The sequence below is a fragment of the Tenrec ecaudatus genome, chromosome 1 (genome assembly GCF_050624435.1).
Source record: "Tenrec ecaudatus isolate mTenEca1 chromosome 1, mTenEca1.hap1, whole genome shotgun sequence".
NCBI classification, from domain to species: Eukaryota; Metazoa; Chordata; class Mammalia; order Afrosoricida; family Tenrecidae; genus Tenrec; species Tenrec ecaudatus.
Window position 1 is genome coordinate 127,377,804 of NC_134530.1, and position 22,655 is coordinate 127,400,458.

Below are 22,655 nucleotides of genomic sequence, written 5' to 3' on the forward strand. Positions count from 1 at the left end.
TATTCAGTCCAAGTGCGATCCAGTGGACAGTGCGGGGCTGCATCCGTTTGCCCTGGCGGGGCGGCAAGTATGTAAAGAACTGCCTGACAGCCCAGCTTGTACCCTGAAGAACATTCTAATGTCTAAAGAATGCAGACTATGTGGCCACCAGACAATCCCCGTGAAAACATTCCCCTTCTCAAAACATAGTCATTATTACAGAGCTCGTTGAAACAAAGAAAAAAACCCAGCTCCTATGAGCTGATTCCAGCTCCTAGCCACCCTGAAAGACTGAGTGGAACTGCCTTCAGGGTTTCCCGGGCCGTACATCCTTCCAGAAACAGGCTGCCACGCCATTCTCCCACAGACAGCTGGTGGACCTGAACTGCCAGCCTCTCCGTTCGCAGCCAAACGATTTGAACCACTGCACCATCATGACTCTTTCACCCAGGAGCATGCAGGTCCAGGCAACTGATTCTAGGGGGGTTGTCTCCCATGATTCTCCCCAGGCTCCACTAAGACAATCCAGCAGTATCCCCACCCCAAGTAAAATCATATTCAATGCCACCTTCTTTCTCTTTTCAAGAGATGCTTATGTGCTTTGCGTTATGCCGAAATGGCTGCTCCAATGTTCTTTATTTCAACATTACCACTGGCCGCTATTACCAGGCATGGGTCAAACTCCTTGCTGGGGAATGTGTGGCAACTCCCTGCTTTGCCACAAGACCAGAAGACCTGGCGGCACCCGACAACCATTACTGAGCATTTTAATAAAGATTCCATAGGAGAATCCTAAGCACCAAGGGGAGAACTGCGGAAAATAACGTCAAATCTACACAAAGTCTCGGCCTTCTGGAGCCACAGAGAGTACCTGAAACTACTTCCCTAAGATCATCATAATTTATTGCTGTGATCAGTTACCAGTTTCTCTCTTTTTAAATTGTAGTATGAGTGAAAGCTGACAGAGCAAATTACTTTTCCACTCAATAGTTTATACCCATTTTGCTTCAGACAATAGCTGTGATCCTCCCAATGTAACAGCACCCTTCCAAGTTCTTCCCTGCGTTTTCCATTTCTATACATCTTTCACTCGGGCCTCCCAAAACGTCCTGCCTGCCCTCTGGGTCTGTATTTCACTGAAGGGTGCATTCCTTCCACGCTCTATTCACTTTATAGGCCTGGCTGTTGTTTGGCTGAAAGTGGATCCCTGAAACAGTGAATGGTGGAATGATTTCAGTGCTGGGCTTTTAGGTCTGATATAATCCTTAAACCACAAAGCAAAAATATCCCTCATCTCCAAACAATAGTTTGGCTTAACTCGTAAAAAGGTCTGTCTTCAGCATCATGCTCTTTCAAGAACTCTCTATTGAGAACCAAAATGACAACAGCAACTCCAAAAAGATTAGATGGCACCCCCTCAGGAGCCAGGAGTCTATGCTAATGAGCTGAGGAATAACTCAGGAAGGGGGTGGGTGGGGAATGGCGCACCACTTCCAAGAACGTAACCTGTATCTCTCAATTGTACATGGAGAAACTGTTGAACGGGTATCTCGCTTGCTGTTGTATATTCTCCACAACAACAAAACTGAAATGAAGAAAAACAAAGCCCTTGCCTAAAAAGTTACGTGTTAGTGGAGAGATACAAACACTAAATAAAAGGTGTTAAGGTGTTGCTAGAGGTGGGGGTGGGAGGATAGGGATTTATAAAAAAAGGAAGTACACGGAAAAAAAGGAAGTCTCCTCATGAATATACATAAGTTTTAACAGAGGATATGTGTGCATGAGTATTTGCCTCTGCTACAAACATATCCAGGAATATCATATGGTAAGTATATAGAGGGCAAACTTATGAAAATTTCTTAGACATAACCAAACACCTTGAGGTGTAAGTCAATGAAACTAGGGGCTCAGGACCACAGTCTCAAGGGACACCAAGGAAAATGAGCAGAACAGAGCCCCAAAATATAATGTGTCATCCTACTTTGGTGAGCAGTGACTGCATTCTTAAATACCAGTAAATAGCCACTAAGATCCAACTACTGGTGTCTCTCCCTCATCAGAGAAAAGAAGATTGAAGAAAACTGAAGATGTACGGAAACAATGAGTCCAATAGACTACTAAACCATGGGAACATCAGTCTCCACACCCGAGACCAGAAGAACTAGATGGTGCCCCAAACCACTACCAACTGCTCCGAAAGGGATTGTGGCAGGAAGTCCTACAAAGACTGGGGAGAATGTGTAGATCAAAACTCAAAATTTCAAGAGATTATGTTTACTGGTCATATCGAGACTGGTAGAACCCCCAGACTCTCTGTGGCCCTTAGCCACCCTTCAGATGCGGAAAGGAATGCCTCTCCAAGGCTCCTCTTTCTGCTGAACAGAGGCAGGTCGATAATGGGAACAACACGCTAGGGAAGCACGCACGCCTCAGGTGGTAAGTGCCATGTGAGAGCCAAAGGGCAGCGTTTATTTACTCCAGGACAAAGCCCAGCAGGGTTATGAAAGAGGGGCGGATGGAAACAGGACTCACGCTATAGACACCACCCAACCACTGAGCCCGGCGTCATCCTGCAAATTCTGCCCTGGCCCAGTGAACTGACCCTACCCTCAGGGCATAAGACATACCACCAAATAGTGGTGAAACTCTGGTGCCTGCTGAACCTCCTCTCCCTCAGCAGAACCTGTGTCTTTTGAGTCCTTACCTCCACAGGGAGGAGTATTGGTCATGACCAGGTCTGGCCCACTGAGCATGTGCAGAAAGGGCAGTCACAAGCCCGCAGCTGACTCCTGAAGAGAAGAACGTTGGCCAAGTTTCAAAGAGTTACTGGAAAGATGGCACCAGACCAACTCTGGCAACATTTAGGAGTAAGGGATTATCCAACAAGCCACTTCCGGGCCAAGAATCATAACCGAGCCTTGGTGTATATTCTAGTCAATGTCCCAACCAAATTCACGTCCTGGTAAATACATACAAAGCAGCCAATCCCCATTTCCAGAGTTAGCCTTGGGGACTTGAGTCCCCGGCTTGCTCCTTGCTTGATCAACCAAAGTGAAGCTCACCCTCCCACTTTTGTCCAGACCAGGACTGTTTCTCGGCAGGGCAAGTGACCCAGGGCAGGCAACTCGGAGAGCAAACAGCTCCGTGATCCTGCACGGTGGGGATCCCATTTCATCAAGGACAAGAAATACAATGTGTATGTATCGTTGAACGGATCTGCTCTGCAAACCTACTTCCAACTCACAATGAAAAAAACTGTATATATCTTTAAAAAGATGGGACTACCACAGTCTCAAAACAGGAACCAAATAGATTGGGACAGTGGAGCCACATCTACCTCAAATATCAAGAACCCTCTTAGCTTCCTATTCTTTGTCACCCTAGATGCAAGGACAATGAACTTTCTTTAAAAAAAAAAACCTACTTGAAATCTCTCCCCTACTCATTCCTATAAATATGTAAGCACTTTTTAAAATGTAAAGTAGCCATACTGGAAACACAAGAGCTTAAAGATCACTTGTACTTGGAGAACTTCAGAAACTTCCAAACTCTGCTTTTCCAATTCCAGTGTGACCTTAGGTGATGCAGATAAACCTGGCCACCTATGTCCACATGGGAGCCCCCCTTTCCAGTGCCACTGTCAAGATGATCCTCAAATGACACATACCAGCTGAATGCATACCTTCCTGGCCATCAGCCTTAATGTGGGTTACTCATCTTCTATAACCCAAACCCCACGGCAGCCCGTGCACCCTGTTTGCACTCCCCTGTAACCAGGCGCCTCTTGGGAACCGGCCCTCACCCACAGCCCATTCCCATCACTACTTACCTCACTGCTCGCTCACTCCTGTCTAAGGCCACACTCTTCCCCCTCCAGAAAACATGCACCCCAATTCTCATTCTCCTTCAGACTGCTACTCATAAAAAATTGTGGGAAAGTTCCATTATCTTTGATTCCATTGTTCCATGAATTTTTTAAGCCCCTCATTTCTTAAAAGGAGCCCTGGTGGTATAGGGGTTACATATCGGGTTGCCATCTGCCAGGTCCACAGTTTGAAACCACCAACCAGACTTTTGGCACCGGTGCTAATCCCAGTACAAAACACATCGCACTGGGGACAATGACGTGCAGGTGGATAGCATGCCCTCCTCAAAGCCACAGAAGAAAGAGTAAGAAACTATTGAAGGAGATGAGTCTTTATTCCAAAGGTATAGGAACTCAACATTCCCCCCAGCTAAGCAGGAGCCACACTGCCATCCTGTAGCACTGGTCTTCATTGGTCCAGCGGCTGCAACAGCAACGCTTCTTGCCTCACATTAGGGCCAAATAAATGCATAGATACTGGGGACGCACCATAGCAACACTGGGGCTCTCTCTCTCTCTCTCTCTCTCACACACACACACACATGCACACAACCATGCACACAAATAGAGAGTAAAACTAACAAATGGCAAGAAAAATGCACAACTGAAAAATCTAATGCTTCCTTTTAGGTCTAGAAAACTGCCTTCAGGCTATAAAGTTTAGAGCATGCACAGGTAAAAGCAGATTGTAAAAGTCCGACTGAAACAAAGAGGTAGCAGGAATACACACCTGGGTCCCCAGAGAGATCCAGTCTCGGAAAGTACTGTAGGAGGTAACCGAGGTACATGTAAGAAACAGCTCATTGTCAAAAAAACCCAGCAACCAATGGTAACAGGAGCCCAGTGAGAGGTCTGTGCTCTCACCAGCCCCCACCAAAAGCCAAGGGCCACATAGTTCTGGGTGGGAGAATTTGGCTCCCATCTGAGAGGGGACACCTGGTGAGAAGGTGTACAGGTACTCAGGGGGTAAAGGCAGGTGTCATCAGGAGCCAGCTAAGGCTCCTGAAGCCACCTGCCCACTTTACTCCTGCGACCAGACCCTTCTTCAGCTCTGTCCCCTTAGGGTCCACTCTGGGCACACAGAAGATTCTCAGGACATGATGTTCCTCACTGGTGGCAGGATTACTAGGAGCCCTGGTGGCAGAGTGGGTTACCCCGTAGACCTCTATCCACGAGGTTAGCGGTTTACAACCACGAGGCTTTTCCTTGGGGAAAAGCTGAGGCTTTCTATTCCCGTAAACTGTTCCCATCCCACAAACCCACAGGGGCAGCTCTGCCGTCTCTAGGGTCCTGCCAGCAGTCGGCATGGACTCGATGGCAGTGAGTGCAGACAGTGTTACCAGACTAGGGAAATGCCACCGATTTAAAGATCTATCTTGTTACGGAAAGACATCTGCATCTGAATGTCACTGGTTTTTATGAACGTCACATCTCCTTGATCTAGCGATCTAGTAATCTTAGATGGGTCACTAGGGGCATATTTGCTTTACTTTCTGATAAAGGCTCCTTATGACGACAGTGCTCCTTAAACGCTGTGCTGTAACCCTAGAAGGAAGGTCCCGGTGGATGGAACAGCCATGCCTCTGGTGCTGACCTGCGCCAGGCAGGCGGAGCTGGAGGTGGCGTGCCTCCAGCCGAGAGTTAAGTGTGGTCCCCTCTATCCTGGGAATTAATAACGTGGCCCACTGATTAAACTTGCATAAAATAAAATTGGGAGTAATGCACAAACACACTGAATAAGGATCCAGAAAGATTTCAGCTTAAGGCACAATGACTAAAGACGAATGTAAACACACCTCAAGGTTCCAGAAGTATGCATCCTTACTCATTGAGCTAGCAACCTTGCCTCAGATAACTGACGCCACTTTAGCTTGTAGAGGTCAATGACACACTTGGTAGAGGGTCCACACAAAAAGCAGCCCTCCATGAGACAGCCCGACCGACAACGTGGCTGCAACAATGGGTTCAAATATATTGTGCAGACGACCCAGTGCCAGGCGGCTTCCTTCGCTGCACACAGGGCTGCGACGAGCCAGAAACAACTTGGGAGCACCCAAGCACAACGGCACCACCTTGGCCTGCACGGTTGCACCGTCACTTCTAAAATACAAATGTACTCCTGGATGACTCTGAGGGATGCCAAAGGCATGCTCAGCCACAAACTGAAGGTCGAAAGTCTGAGTGCACCCAGAGGTCTCTTGGAAGAAAGGCCTGGCACTCTACCTCAGCCACCGGAAGCCCTCTGGAACAGCTCTACTCGGACACACTGGAGTGGAGGCGTCCATCGCAAGCCAGTGCCGACTCGCTGGCAATAGGCAGTGCATTTCTTATTTGTTTGATCACGACAACTTCATGAAGTAGCCAAGGCGAGCAGTGTGTCTACATGAAAATGGACGGGAAAGGATCGTGTGAACAACGGAACTGTAAGCAATCGAGAAACCTTTCTAGAAGGAGAAAATCGACTCGCCAATCAAGGATGAGCATCCTTCTAAGTGGAGGTGCTGGCGTCCTGCCTACTTCCCCGGAATGAAGAGACTCCCACTACACGGTGGCATTATGCAACCTCTCCTGAACGCTGCATTCTAGAGGGGATGCTGACAAACTGGCAGCAGCCCAGGGACCAGAAAAGTCAGACACAACTTACCTTGAGGAACTGGCTGGCAGGGAAAGGCTGTGTACTAAAAGGGACTTTGAGGGGTTAGCTAGCTAACTAAATGCGCTAGCTCTGGCCTGAATATGTTTACAGAAGTCCTGTTAGAAGGAGCCGGTTTGCCCCGAGTGGCCCCTGAGGGGCAGACCTAAGAGCATCCATGACTCACAGGCGGGAAGCTGGGCCTGGCCAGCAAGAGCACTCCCTGGAGAACAGATTCTCTGCTGTGTGGAAGCCAGCAGGGGTGAGAACGTTCTGTGGATGCAGAGGTCTTGCTGAAAGTCCACCTTAGCCGCATCCCTGTATGTAAGAGATGAAAGCATTGTTCTTTCATCGTTTTCGTGGTCCCGCCTCTAGAGTATTGAAGCCCCTCTGAGCCAGCATAGACTTGATGGCAGTAAGTTTGCTTGGTTTGTTTTTCAACCTCACTCATAAGAGCCCTAGTGGCTTAGTGGTGATGTGGTGGGCTGCTAACCATCAAGATCAGCAGTTCGAAAGCAGCAGACACTACGTAGGAGACAAAATGAGGCTTTCTACTCCCATGATGATTCATAGTCTCAGAGATCTACAGGGGTACAGTTCTATCCTGCCCTATCAGGTCACTATGAGTTGCAATCGACTCCAGGGCAGTGAGCTGAGTTTTTGGACCACATTTCCTAGAGCAGGTATCAGGTCTTTGCCATGGTCTAGACGTCCAAGCACTTGTCTCTTCAGAAGGGCTCTGGGTGGCCCTAAAAGAACACTGAAGTTAGGCACATGAGTAGCACTGATAAGTTGTCTTTTTTATTCACAATTCCAAGGGACTTGGTGGCAGCAACCTTCCTATAGGCTAGGCCATGTACCCAACTCCCCAATTATTCAGAAAGTTAGCTTCACAACACGAGTCTGAGATTCTACTGTGAGCCTGTGGGAGGCATGAGATCCAGATCCACCTGACCACCACTGTCCAAAAGAAGTTTCACTGTTCAACATCCACCCAAGTGCTCCCATCCGCCTGCCCCAAAACTGAGCCAAAACATCACGCACTTCCAGACTGGAGGCTAGTCGTCAGGCCAGGCAAGAGGAGAAGGAAGGTCAAGGAGAAATGGGAGCCCAGCATTTTGGTCAGCCTTCAGCGAATCTGGAGCTCCTCTTTGGGGATCCAGATCCACATCTCAGATCTTGGATGCCGCCTTTGGCCTGCCTACTACAATGGAGTCTGTGATGGCTTCCGCCAGCCTGCTAACAGAGATGAAACACACCACAGACACTGGCCGGTGAGACGTCACAGGAGCAACAGAGATAAGTCACTGGGCAGGACCCTGCAGCCTCCCCCCCGCCTGCCCCTGCCAAGAAAATCTGAGGATATGAAATCGCCATAAAAACCAGAGTGGAATTTTCCATTTCCTTCTTAAAGAACAAATTCATACTCGGCCCCATGAAGTAGTGTGTAAAAATATATGATATTCATTTCTTGGAGACTCTAAGTGAAAACGTATTTTGCCCTGCTTTAATGCACAGGATTCCCAAACGTACTAGGGCTACTGTCCCCTTTTTCAAAAAAATATGTATTTTTTAATTACCTTGGCAGCCCCCTGGTAATAAAAAAAACTTTTACACTATAGTCCCTACTCCAGGGTAAAGGGGAGGGATTTGCTTTTGTGGCACCCCGCTGGCTGCAGTGCCCCACAGTGGGTACTGTCACCATTTTGGGAAACACTACTTTGAATGGTCTAGGGTTGGAGGGGTGGATAAAGTCAAAATATGGTTGAAATGCCTACACACCCCCAAATCCTATACAAGATGGCTGGATGAAAATTAGAGCCCAAGCTTTCCCCGCCAAGGGCTCCTTCTGGAGATTACGCTGAGGGGGGTCTGCTACCACTGACCATCTGACATCTGGCGGCCTCCAACTCAGGTAATCCCATCTGTGTCCGAGGAGAACTGCTTAAAGCATGGGGTTCTGGGTGACTGACTTCGCAGGAGTGGAACACCGTGCCTTTTTCTCCCAAGACACCGCTGGGTGGATTTGAACTGGCAACTTTTCCTTCCAAGCAGCTAGTCATGCTAACCATTCATACCGCCCAGGATATCCTCGCTAGAGATAAACCACCACCAATGAATAGGATATAAGCCCAACTTCCCATTCCTGCAGGAGCCCTGGGGCATCGTGGTTAAGAGTTCAAAACTAGCAGCCATTCTTCGGAAGAGGCAGCTTTCTACTGGCTGTCTGCTCCTGTAAAGAGTTAGTCTCAGAAACTCCATGGTAGTAGGCTCAGTCCCATCCCTGCCTTCCAGACGAAGGGCCAGGCCAAAAAGGAGAACAAGTGGCCAGGCTATAAAGGGGTCATAGCAGGAGCCGGCGCAGAGAAGCCAGCTGACTCAATAGCATGTTCTACGTGAGAGCCTGTCTGGGCCAGCGTTCCAGAGTACTGCTGCCCTCCCATCACACAACCCCAGGAGCCAAGAACTCTCACTTAACACGAATGACAAAGGAAAGGAGGAATTCCGCCTACATTTTTGGAGTTCTCGGGTGCTCAGTCCTCTTCCTTTGCGCTTCTCAGTGTGGCCTGTTCCCCCCTCTACTGTGCTGCTCCCCTTCCCTCCCCTCTTGCTCATTCACAACCTACAAGGAGCTGGAGCTCTTCACTCTCCTCAGCCACCAATGGGCGCAGGCTACCCCTACCTTCTTTGAAACAAGGAACTCTGAATGAATCTGGCGCCAGGCTCAGGGAACCCTGATGGTGGAGTGGTTATGTGTTGGGCTGTGCTCCACAAGGTTGGCAGTTCAAAACCACCAGTTGCTCCAACTCCATGGGAGAAAGATGGGGCTTTCTACTCCTAGCATCAGTTACGGAAACTCGAGGCAGTTCGACTGAGTGAGTGAGTTGCCAGCCCCAAACACGGTCTGGTCCCTCCAAAAGCAAACCCCTCCATTTCTTCACTCATTCCTCCCTGAAACCCACACCCAAACCTGTGGCCATCAAGCTCATTCTGACTCACAGAGGCCCCAGAGAACAAAGCCGAGCTGTCCACGGGTTCCCAAGGCTATAAATCTTGAGGCAAGCACGCGGACACATCTTCCTCCCGCAGCTGGTCGGCTGGAAGCGACTGGCTTTGCAGTGGGTAGCCTAGTGCTTAAACACTACGCTACGGGGCTCTTTCCTGGACCCTTGGAAATTTGTCCTGCTAAAAATGGTCTCTCAAAAGGTCAAAACGGGTTGAAATCCTGTCCCTAACCACGGATAGATCACAGGCCCCTGGGCACACCTAATCTTCCTGGCTCAGTTTTCTACCAGTAAACCAGGTCATTTATAGGACTTACATCTGAAAGAATCACAGAGGTAATAAAACTGTAAAGACTCAATAAACAAGTTTTATTCTTCTCTTATCTACGCTTGGCTGGCTGCTCCTGTCTACGTGCTGCAAAGAAAGATTCCCTACTTCAAATACACTATGCCATGAATTCAATTACCTGACGCTATTTGATACAGCCATTTCAATTAAAGACGGCTTTGACGTCGAGATCACTTTGATGTCGCCTAAACTGTATCTTTTTTAAAAAAAAGTAATTTTTTTCTTTAAAAAAATGTTTAGGTTTTCCAACAAGTTGGTAAACAGATATCCACACTCCTGAACCTCATCCCACTGTCAACCCCCACCTCACAGCCTGGTGGGGCCAAGGTGGAAGGCCACAGATGCCATTTACTCACCACTTGGTAACAAAGACAAGTGGCCAGCCATTTTAATATCGCCTTTAAAATACGCATATATTAAGAAGATCGCCCATTTCTTTCGAGCTGTTGGCAGGAAGCATACACGGATTTTTTTAGGGAGCAACTTCTCAAGAGCTGTAGGGATTCCTGGTGGCGTCGAGGTTGGGCAGCTAAACACAAGGTCAGCAGTTTGAAATCGTCAACAGCTTCGTGGAAGAAAGCCCAGGCTTCATACTCCCGTGGAGAGTCAGCGGCTCAGAACTCCACAGGGGTGGTCCTAGCGCTGTGCGACTGGAGGGCAGGGGGGATTGCCCAGGAGCCCTCCCTGGGGGCAGTTGGCTGTCCTGGGCTCACCAGCAGCTTCCTGCAGGAATGGCCTGCTGATCTGCTTCCATGAAGGTTACAGAAAAGCAGCCCTCGGGGTGATTCTAGGGGATGATGAGTCCATATGAACTGGGGGCATCTAAGAGAAAGACGTCACATTCTAACGTGGGCTCAAAAGCTATGTGCTGTTTCCACACACGTGTTTCTCAAGGAACTACCCACGTGTGGGGAATTAGTGGAGAAGGGAACCACACGGCAGCCGGGTTTCGGAAACAGCCCTGTGGTATTTCAAGCTGTGTGCGCGCGTGGGGCATGGGGCGAAAGGATACAGCCACTTCTTGACCGTTGCCAGTTTGGTAATGTGAACGTTTTTAAAATACTCTTTTTATTTTTATTACAAAGGCAGTAATAATCACGAGGAGGGGCAGGAAGATGGCCCTGGGTTGGAGGCCTTGTCTCCCCACAGAGCAAGGATTCAGACCCAGACCTGACCGCCAAGTCTAAGCCCCTTTCCCCACAGGTCGTTCCCTGGTCCTGTGCCACCCGGAGCCCCGGTGGTGTAACAGTTAAGTGTCACTGCACAAGAAAAGAACTAGCTTGGCATGTGTTCCCAGCACCATTACTGCTGAGAAGCCCTCATGGGGCAGTCCTGTCCTGTCGCATGGGTCCCGGGTGTCCATTCCTCAAGGGCACCTAACCACATTAGGCAGAGGTGATTCATTACGTGACCGCCTGCAAGGTAATTACATGGGGACGTTGTCACAGCAGGGGGGACCGACCTGTCTCATGAAGTGCTCTTCACCTCAGTGAGAAATTGGAGTGCCTCTATTCCAACTGATGCACCAGCTTATACTTCGGAGGGACCGAGAGCCCAGGTGACCTGTCTAACCAGCGCTGGGGGCTCTGGAGTGTGTCCCCACGGGCTTGACTGCCAGGGTTCAAAAGTTCCGAACAAAAGACCTGGCAGAGGAGGAGTCTGGGATTGCAAACACCTTAACCCCTCTAGTGGCACCAACCCAACCGTAGGCTCCTGCACATTTGGGGAGATGCGATGCGCGCTGGTGTCTCGGAGGTTAAGCACTCTGTTGCTTGCCAGCAGCTCCGGGGAGGAAACACCTGCGATCCGCTCCCCTAGAGACAACAGTGGAGGAAACCCGACGGACGGTCTGCGCTGTGACATGGGGTTGCTGTGAACTGGAACCAACCAGGAACATCAGGCTGGCTGCAGGGAGGGGCGTCCCAGCAGGGCCATCCCCGAAGGAAAAAAGGTGTGTGTGTGTGGGGGGGACATATAAAAACACCAAGAAGAAAATGGAAAACACGCACCTAGCCAGCAAAGTGCATGCCTGAGCCGTGAACTGAGGGTGGGGTGAGCTCTGAAGGAGATGGGGACAGCACAGGAACAAAGTCACCCCAGTCTTCAGAGCACAGGGCCTGCAGGGCTGCCCCACACGCATGCTGGAAGAATAAATGCATACACACTGCCCTCCATCAGACAGGACTGCTGTTGCTATTTTTACATTCAAAGTAGAATCACATGTTCGAGCTAGTGGACGGTCGCGACTGGCTACACATGGTATCGGTTATGTTCTCTCGATTTCCTCCCACAGGGACCAGGGGAGGGAGGGAACACAGCAGTCGGCACAACATCCACCCGGGTGGCAGGCACCGCAGGCTGCTCACAAGGGTTGGCAGTTCAAACCCACCACCTCGGAGTCACTATGAGTCAGTCGACTGCCTGGCAGTGAGATCTACCCGGGAGCTCTGGACAGGAGGCTGGAGAACGAATGACTGCTGAGCCCACGGCCACGCTCTTGCACACATGGGGCCCCCGGGCCAATGCCTGTGGGAAGGAGAACTCACTGCCAGTGCTTCATAGTCCTGTGCGTGCAGGTCAATACGTTCCGGCTCAGAGCTGAAACTTAGCCACAGTGGCCTCCTCTTTGCTCCACTCGTGGCCAACGCCCGGCCTTCCCACTGCAGTCTCCCTCCATCCCTCCCTGGAGCTTCCAGACCCTGGGCAGAGGGTGGGTTCTGCCGAGAAAGTAGAACTAGTGTCCGGTGGCGTCTAAGACCACGTCCACACCAGAGGTCTCCGGTGGCAAGCACACCTGCAACACTAGAAGGTAAGCCTGTGTATCAGTTCACCTGGAAGTAGCTGAAACCGGGACATAAAAGAGACATTGTGTTAAATAGAAATGGGCCTCTTTGGAGAAGGCAGGGTGACAGTGTGCCATGAAAACAAGGCCTCTGGCTCTGCCCAGAAACCTGTGACCCCCGAGAGCAGTTCGGACAGACTAAGGACAGCGACCCTGGAGGTTCCCCGTGGAGGGATCTCTGCTAAGGACTCCTGAGGCAGGTCACGTTCCAGACACAGAAGCAAAGCAACGCAGGAATGCTTGTGCTCTAGCTGCCAGCCAAGAAAACCCCAAAGGCACTGCCATCGAGTGGGGTCTGACTCACAGCGACCCTCAAGGATGGGGCAGAACCGCCCTGTGGCTTCCAAGATGGTTAGTTCTTTTCAGGAGTAGCATTGACTGCCACTGAGTCAGTTTGGCCTCAGAACCCCCGTTACCCTATAGAACCGTGTAGAACTCCCCCTGTGGCTTCCAAGACTCACTCTTCACAGGAGGAGAAAGCCTCATCTTTCTCCAGCAGAGAGGCTGGTGGTTTCAAACTGCTGACCTTGTGGTTAGCCCTCCAACGTGTAACTCATGCCACCAGGGCTCCCTACCAGGACATATTCAAGTTCACAAGAGTGCCCAGGATCAATTTTTAAAACAGTATTTTTTATTTTTCATAATGAGGACCCTCAAAATCTTTAAATTACACACACCCCTGGACTGCCTTTGGGCTCAAAAAATCTTTAACAAACCTACAGCTAAGAGTCTACTATGGTCAAAACGAGTTCAAATTTTTAGAAGCATCCATATCCTATAGGTAAGCTAGTGCCTAGAATAAATACTCAACTTGACCCCAATGTCTGTGAACATGCTCCCTCCCATCACCACCTAGTGGTAAGGAGAGTATTTCCATACTCCCTGATATAATAATTAATAATAAAATAATGAAGCGAAGCCATCCAAGTGTGTTTCTCTAGACACTGATGAGTTGTACTGTGGACATGTCATCAGGAAGGAAAGACCAGTCCCTAGAAAAGGACATCATGCTTGATAAAGCAGATGGAGCCCTGATGGCGTAGTGGATTGAGTTGGGCTGCTAACCTCAAGGTTAGCAGTTATAAACCACGAGCTGCCACAATGGAGAAAGATGAGGTTTTCTACTCCCAGAAAGAGTTAAGTCTCAGAAACCCACAGGGGCAGTTCTACTCTGTCGTAGAAGGTGGCTATGAATAAAAATGTACTGGTTAGCAGTGAGTGCTTTTTGTTTATTTAGGTCAGTTACACGTTCAAATGGCAGGCAGACTTGAACTGCAGGATCACATGAGGCATTTGGCCATATTTAATTACTACTAAGTAACAGCTTAACTTAACTCACTTAAGATTTTAGTACTTTTCCCAAAATGGTTTTCAGCTGTTGAAGGATACCATTTTGTAAGCAAGCAGATTCTAAGAGAAGCCAGTAAGCTCAAATCACACATTCCATGAGACCAGAAGTCTGCAAGAATGTGCATTCCAATTCCATTCTTCGGAAGTACTTCAAGTCATTCCCCACCCGAAAAATTGGGAGGAGGGAGTAGTACCATCTCAGCCCCACCCCATTCTGCCCTCCACCCCCACAGCAGCTGAGTCCCTCCCTTTTCAGTAAGACCTACAAGAAACATCCTAGCAAGAATCTGCTCTAAGCCTAGGGAGAGCATGCTTCATCGCATTCCCAACCTTACATAAACTACCCAGACATGAACATTTTGTTCAGTCAAGTGTCAGGAAGAGCTGTCCTTGAGGACCTGTCATGTTTTCATGCCTTATGACATTTGGATTTTTTTCTCTTTCCATGTTGGTCCCCAAGATGCAAAGACAGGACCTGGCTCATCCTCTAAGTACCTCACTGTTATCATGGCCCAGCCTCCCAGACTTGGTAAACAGTGGAAATACTGAATTTGTCATGGATTTCATTCCACTTGGATGCACAATCATCCCCCATGGAAGCAGAACTCCAGAAATCTAATGGTGTATTGCAATGGGCGAATCTGCTGCAAAAGACTCTTTTTTCAAAACCATTTTATTGGGAGTTAATACAGAAGTCATATCATTCCATAGTTCAATCACATCAAGCAGTATTGTACAATTGCTATCATAGTTTCTTTTTTTTCCTATTAGTTGGGATTTAATACAAATGATATCTAATTCCATATTTCTATTTTGTCGAGTAAAATTGTACAATTGCTACTACAATCAATTTCCAACCATTCTTTTTCTACATGGACTCCTTGACATGTCTCCCTTTTTGAAGTGGTGAAAAGCAAAGATGTCATCTTGTGGATTAAGGGATGTCTGACCCAAGCCATAGATGGTCAATAGCCTCATAAGCATCTGAAAGTTGGAGAATGAATAAGGAAGATCAAAGAAGAACTGATGCATTTGAATTATGGAGCTGGTAAAGAATATCAAAGACGCCATGGATAGTCAGAAAAATGCAAAAACAAACCTGTGTTGGAAATACAGCCAGAGTGGTCCTGAGAAGCAAGGACAGTGATGCTCTAGCTCATACATTGCATGGATATGTTATCAAAGGCAGAGAGGCTGCATCAATGAGCTCAAATACAGCACTGGTTATGAGGATGGCATGGGACCAGGCAGTGTTTTCCTGTCCATGAAACTGGGCCATGAAATTGGAACCAACTCAATGACACTTAACAACTACATTCCCAGCTGAACTTTCTATACCAATTTTTATTTTCCCCTGGTTCTTCTACTCTATTACGGATTTCAAAAACAATGGATTAAGTTACTGATTTTGTTGTTGTTGTTGTTAAAGAAAAATGGTTAAACTCCAGGTTCTATATTAAGCTGATTTCAAACACCTTCTTGCCCTTAATTGCCCATTGAAAAAAATAACACGGTAAGTTTTATACTTTACCATCAAAGCAATGTCTTAAACTTGAAGATTATCCCAGAAGTTTTACTGTTTGAGTATTTAAGATTAAATAAATCCTCAATTCAGTAACTGCCCCAAGCTTATTTAATAGAAAGGAAATACCTTAAGAGGCTTTAGTACAAGTTTAAGAAGTGTACTATTAATACTAATATTTTACTACTAAGACCTAATAGCTATTTATTGAGCATGCATTATAAGCCAATCCCTTCTCAACAAGCAATGCTGGAGGGAAGAACTGGAGGTTGAACTAGACCTCACCTAAGGGTGACTCCAGTCCAGAGTGACCCCTGCGCCCCCAGAGGGTTTATACTTTTCACTTTGTTAGATGAGTTTTTAAAGGGGGAAAACACCGTTTTATGTTTAAATGACATATCACGTATCCGCTATACAAAAGGAATCAAACCAAGAAATGTCCAAATTCCTGCTTCCATATGCCCACTGTTCTCGTGAAGCAAATCCCGAGCTCAGTTGAAATGTAATACTTCATACAAACCTAGCAAACAAGGATATCAGATTCCCATGCCCAGATATCGAGAAATAGCATTACACGAATACTCACAATGTCAAGTAGTGACAGGTGGGTAGCAAAAAATAGGGGCGGGGACAGAGCGGGGGGGGGGGGGGGGACGGACGGGGACGGACGGACAATAATGACTTCTGGACAATAATGACTTCTAAAAAGCCCAGCCACTAAGCATTGCTTTTTAAAGAGTTAAAATTCTTAGACTATTCTAACTTTCTTCTGTAACCTTGGGCACATCACATTCTGAGCCAAGCATCCCATCTGTAGATGATGCTGAACAGCAATAAACCGCCCTCCCAACTCACAGGGCTGCAGTTAAGATCAAAAGACTTTTATGAAAGGATACTGTATTAAAAGGCCACCCGTCTGAAATGAAAGGGGTGATTAACAGATGGGTTTGGCGCTTAAAGGGATAAACCTGAAGCCTTTGTAATTAACTCCCCCAGGGTTCTGAAAACGGAGGCTTCCCTATGTTTTAAAATGTATAAATATTATAGTGATCTAGCCCCACTGCTCTAGGCTTTCCTTCCAGCAGGGAAAGGGTAACGTCTGCCACATGAGTCAGCAAAAAAATTAACATGGATCTTAACATCCAAGAAAAGTCAGTCACTTGAAGGGCTGCCCAAGTCAATACCTCGTTTACAATGCAAAAGGTGTGAGAGCCTTGGCTACTGCCAGCCGAGGCTCACAAGGGCGAATTATAATTAATGTGCACAAGCGAGGCAAGGAAGAGTACCGCGTACAACTGTTGGGACTGGACGATTCCTCTGAAAAGACCTCCTCCTGAAAGCCACCCGCTGGGTACCTTGAAAGAAACGGAATAACCCCTTGCAACAAAGTTTTAAGTCGGTGGGGTTCGTACTTATCATTCGTACACGAACCACTCAGTTTTCCGTCCATTAAAAAGGGTGTCCGCGTCCGTTTTCCAAACCGGGCAAGCACATTCAATAACCAGGCGAAGCATGTTTCCAATTTAGAGTTACAGTTTGGTGTGCAACACAACCATTCACGGAATTCTAGTACGATGCCTACAAGCCTCTGCCCTCGGGGTGTGCAGTGGGTGCTGCGCTCGGTCGCCTCGACGTCCTTCGCTCCGCATCCCGCACACACCCCATCCCGCACACCCCCGGCACACGGATGTTACAGTTGTGGCAATGCCGGGTATCCCATCAGCGGTGGCACGGCGCGGCGGCAAAACGAACAGGCGGCGGCTCCCGGGGGCTAATGGGAACTCAACCACAGCAGCTCGCCTTTGTGGCGCTGGGGCCAGAACAGCAGAAAGGAGACAATGAGCGTTCTGTGCGCAGTTCCGCGCCGATTGGCTGCTCTCTCCCCCCAGAAACCCCTGATGTCATGGGCTTGGAATGCAGGGAGGGAGGAAGGAAGGAGGGGATTTGGGGAGGGGGACGCCTCTCATCTCTTTCCCAGAGATAAACCCAAAGCATTCTTACACTAGGCAATTGGGGAAAGACGAGCGTCACCGAAGTCCAATAAATGCAAAGCACCACCCCCCTCAGCAAATAAAACCCAAAACAAAAGCAACCTCCAGAGAAACTCCTCGCGACCGTTCAAGGCTAGTCATGCACAACAAACTTCCCGGCGTTCTCTTCTAAGTCTCAAGTCGGTGAGATAGCACCCTCAGAGCAGCGCGCTAAGGCTTTGTCTCCGCTTCCAGCGAAGCAAACAGCAGCCTGTCTTAAGGCACCGACTTTAGCAAAAGTGAAGGGTCTCAGTCCGGCCCTAGATCCCCCTGGGAGCTGGGGGAGGTGGGGGGAGTGGTGGGGCGCCCGGCGGTCTCCCTCCCCGCCAGGCGAGGAACAATGAGGGGCCCCGGGCTTGGCCACGTAACCGCCTAACTTTGCTCGACGCTGAATTCGGCTGGGGGCTGAGGTGGGTGGACCGCAGGACCTGCTGGCAGTCCCAGGCCGGACAGGATGGCGGGGGCTGCTGTGGCGGCGCCTCTCCGGTCCCCAGGCGCCGGCCAGCCCCACCTTTGGGCGAAAGGCCACGCTGGAGCGCCCCCTTCCCGGAGGGGAGCGCCCTACAGCCGCGGAACAGCCCCGGAGGCCTGAGAGGCGGGCGCTGCGGGACTCCAAGCGCCGGGGGACCCCCCTCGGGCGGCGAGACCGGGCCTCGGCGCGGGGACAAAGCTAGCAGGGCGCTCGGGAGCCGGCGCGCCCAGACTCGGGAGCGCGGCGGAGGCGCAAAGCATCCTGCGCGCCGCCCCGACGACTTGCCGCGGAGCCAGCGAGCCCAGGTGTGCGGGGCCAAGCGCAGCCCACGGATTTCCCCCAGCCCACGACCCCCGGGGCGGCGTCTCCTGCCCCTCGCCCCAGAGCCCCGACCTCCCCGGCCCCGGGCGTACCTTGTTCTTGACCTCGGCCGAGAGCCCGTAGGAAGGGCCCTTGTTGAAGTGGGTCATGGTGGTTGCGACGGCGGCGGAGGCTGCGCTCGGTCCCGGGTCTCTAGCACTCGGCTTCCCCGCTCCGGGCCCCAAGGAGTGGCGGCAGCGGGAGATGCTCGCAGCTCGCCCTTCTGGACCGTGCGGGAGACGGCGGCGGGGCGCGGGCGGAGCTGTGGGCACGGAGTCCGGCTGGGTCTCTCGGAACCGCCCGGTCCGCTCTGGCGTGCCGCTTGCTCGCTGGCTTGCTCCTCCGGCACCCCGCACCGCAAGTCCCCTCCAACTGCCCCCCACCCCTTCCCCGGGGCCTGTAGGGATTGGCCGGCGAGCCCGACCAATGGCAGGCCGCCGCCTCCCGCCTCTCCGCCGAGGGGGCGGCGCGGCCAATTGCAGCGCGGCGGGCGCTGAGCTCCCCAGCGCGGGTCCCCGGCCCCCGCCCCGCCCTCGCGCCACCGAGACCCGCCGCGAGGAGGCCCCGCCCCGGCCCCGCGAGCGCAGGGCGGTGCGCAGTGGAGATCAGCCCCGCGGGCCGGGAGTCCGGGCCCCTGCGCCTAGAGGCTTCCCGACGCCCGCGGTTCGCGTCAACTTTTAGGCATCCACCGGAGGGGGGAGGGGAAGCCCACCAGGGCTGGCCTGCGGCTGACCCGCCGCCGCCTCCTCCTCGCTCCCCGCTCCATCCCCGGCGCCTCCCCCTACGTCTCCAGCGCCAGGGCTTGCGCGCCCAGATGGAGGGCAGAGCCCCTCCATCCTCTGCTGGAAACGCCGCGAGCAGCCCCGGGACCTCCGTGGCCAGGAATAGGCCTCTTTCCACCGGCACCTGCTCCTTCCCTCAGCACGCAGCCTCCCACACCTGTTGGTCTGACCTCTACCCCGCCGCCGCACCTGGGGCAGCCAAGGGTTTGGGCAAGGCTCAACTCCCTGTGTGTTTAATTGTCGGCGCGCAGTGGGAAGAAACTCTGCCTTGGCAAAGCCTGGGCGGATTTCAAGTCCTTTTCTGGATTCCTCTTTACGGAGCATCTTAATCCGTAACTCAGTAAATGCAAAAGCCAGGCGGCCGTTTTTTCTGTAAACTTGGAAGAGATGGGATGGGGAGTCCTTTCCATCGAGGAAGGCATCCTTTAGGCCAGAGGTGGCCTCCGTGATTTTCACAGCCTGGTTTCCTACCCATTACGTTCCTGGCACTGGTTCTCACGGCTATGTAGTCAAAGAACGTTTATCTCTCACCTGAGCATCTTGTACTGGCCCAGACGGCCTCAAACACCTCATTTTTAAAAACTATACCCTTCTTAATATGATTGGACTATTGAGTTGTATGATGTGTTAATTGTAGCACACTGAAACTCGTTTGAACCAACAGTAACTCAAAGCTCGTCATAGCGTTGCCTGCCTGTCAGTGTCTCTTTGCTACCCAGGGTTTGCAGTGGCAGATTTGGGGGACACGGGTCTGATGGCCATTCAAGGCATCTCTGAGCGGACCCACACCTTCAATCTTCCAAACTTTCCCTTAGCCTCTAAGCACATTAATCATTTGCATTACCCAGACTCTATTCCATTTCCAGAGAAGACATCACATACCCACTTCAGAGATGAGAAAGTTGAAAGCCAGAGAACTAAGCATCCTGGTCAAGCCGTATCCACGCCTGAAGCTTGGCCTTTCGCCATCTCTCTGGTGTTCCCCCAGACAGGCTCCAATCCTAGAGCTCCTTGTACGAGAATATAATTTACCAACCACTAGAGTCTGTACCATGGAGTCCTGGTGCTGCTGTCTGGGTAACCCCAAGGTCAGCGGTTCAAACCCATCAGCCACTCCTGCTCCAGTGAAGATTTACCGCCTGGGAAACCTCTATGGCAGTGGTTAGTTAGCATCTATCTGTATCAGAAGATGGGGGTGGGTGGGGTGTTCTAAAATGGATGTGGTGATGATTGTACAATCTCCTTGGTGTGATTGAGCCATTAAACTATTGATATGTAAGGTATGTGCACTAAAACTGTTGGGGTGGGGGAGGGATTATGGAACCAGGTGTGCCAACTTGTTTGGGAAAAAGGAGCCCAAACAGGTAAAAATAAAGTAATTATACACAGAAATGTGGAGAGAAAGGTGAGGTGAGGCTTTCTACTTCCATAAAGATTTACAGTCTTAGAAACCCACAGGGGCAGTTCCACCCTGTCTTATAGTTCCACCCTGTCTATGGGTCAGAATCAGCTCGACGGAAGTGAGTTTTTGAGTTTTGATAAGGAAATGCACAAACCTGCTATTCACTTTTGCAAGAAATTTTTTAATGACCTGGTGGTTCCAGCGGGCTTGAGGAGAAAGGGGGAGAAAAGTGAAATGATTTATCAAGGATTTGCTTATTTAGTCAAGCATGGTAATGATAATTAGGGCATTCTTCCCACACAAAGATGACACAATTGACCCATAATTAGCGGGGCTGAGAGTGGTTTGGGCTGTTTTTCCAGTCATCCGATAGTGGCAGTATGTCATTCACAAGACCTCGCCTACTCTCTTTTGGGAGGGAGGTGTGGGTCATGGCAGCTTGATGGAAGGTCCAAATCCAAGTGCTTTTCTGTGCCCAGGCTGGAAAACTTTCTTGTTGTGATGTAAGCCAGACTTTAGTTCAACCACAGTGCAATGGAAAATATGTGATCCAAATCATTTCATCTATTTAGAAGTTCTTCCTTGTAGAATAGTCAGGAAGTATATTCACTTTTGTCATGAAAAGCTATAGACAAAAACTTGAATTTCTCTTTCCCAAATCCACCATTATTAAAATAATGCTTTTTAAAGGCTCTCCATAAAATACAAGTCAGTTCAATTAGGATCGACTCCCAACTGGGTTACAATTTCTCACCTTCCAGACAGGAGTCCTAGATTCCCTTCCTCGTCAATGGGCCTCATATACAACTACCAACCATCTGTCTGTCAGTGCAGGGGCGCTACTGTGATGCTGAGCCAGTGCCAGCGGAGCTTCCAAATTCAAATGGACTAGGCAGAAAGGCCTAGAGAGCTACTTCCCAAAGCCAGCCAGTGAAGACTCTGTGGACCACAATGGTCTGATCCACAGGCAGGCACAGGGATGGCCCATGGGTTCACCCAGCACAGGGCTGAGCACCGTGTTACGCCGTTGCACATGTGGTTGCCAGGGCTTGGGGACTCATTCTGTCACAGGTAACCACAATGTCCTTACGAACATTTAACTCACATGATAAACATGAATGGTCTGCTAGGGGGAGTGATAAAGGGAAGGGCCCTCGGTGAGATGGAGTGACACCGTAGCTACAACAACGGCTCAAGTACGGGAACGATTGTGAAGATGGCACAGAACCGGGCCATGTGTCACGCTATTGTACATGGTGGCTCTATGAGTTGGAACCAACTCGTTGGCATCTAACCATAGCAACATGAGTCTGAATCAATTTAGTGGCAATGGGCTATTTTGTTGAACTGTCATCAGCAATGATCCATGTGATTGGCCTGTTCATATGATTTTAAAAGAAATAGTCGTGTTACTGCATTGATCTTTCCACAGTACTTGAAGTGCTTTCTGACATTTTTATGTATAGTATTCTTGGTTCTATTGCATTTTATTATGTGCCAATGGCTACATTCATGGGTAATTTTATTCCTTGTATAGGAATACGAAATGGTATATTTAAGAATAGAATAAGAAAAATCTAAAGTTTGGGATAGTATACTAAAATCTTTATTGAATTTAACTGAAATATGATAAATGGGCCATTGCATATTGTACATATATTGAAATATATATAATTTGATAAGTCAAAAAATCAGCCCCAGGGCCACATCTGGCATCGTCCAGCTTCAGCAGGGAGAAAGAGGATCTATCTCTACGCCAGCCCAAGGCCAATTGCCACAAGGCACCCACTGTTACTCCCATGACACTCCTTCTCTGCTGGGTTTGATAATCCGCTGCAGTGGCCACACTGAACTCGTGAACAAAACGCATAATTATGAGAGTCTATTAGGGAAGTTAAGAGGTTCCCTCAAATGGGGAAAAATAAACAGTAGGACACAGTCCTTGGGCCACAGTAGTGCCTCTCCACAGCCAGCCACCAAGTCTCTCCATCTGGTCCACAACCTCTCAGCCATGTGGTCCCCTGGCCCCCGTCTTACAATTGCAAATCTATGGTGCGGGCAGTGC

At 49.7% G+C, this 22,655-nt stretch overlaps 1 protein-coding gene across 1 annotated transcript in view; it reads right to left on the bottom strand.

The window, feature by feature from the left end:
- Nucleotides 1–18,770, bottom strand: part of CNN3 (calponin 3) — a 30,972-nt gene extending 12,202 nt beyond the window's left edge. Inside the window, exon 1 of the mRNA XM_075558606.1 lies at nucleotides 18,460–18,770. Within this exon, the coding sequence (XP_075414721.1) occupies nucleotides 18,460–18,516 (57 nt within the window). The 5' untranslated portion in view covers nucleotides 18,517–18,770. The remainder of the gene's footprint in view (nucleotides 1–18,459) is intronic.
- Nucleotides 18,771–22,655: the final 3,885 nt, after the last annotated feature.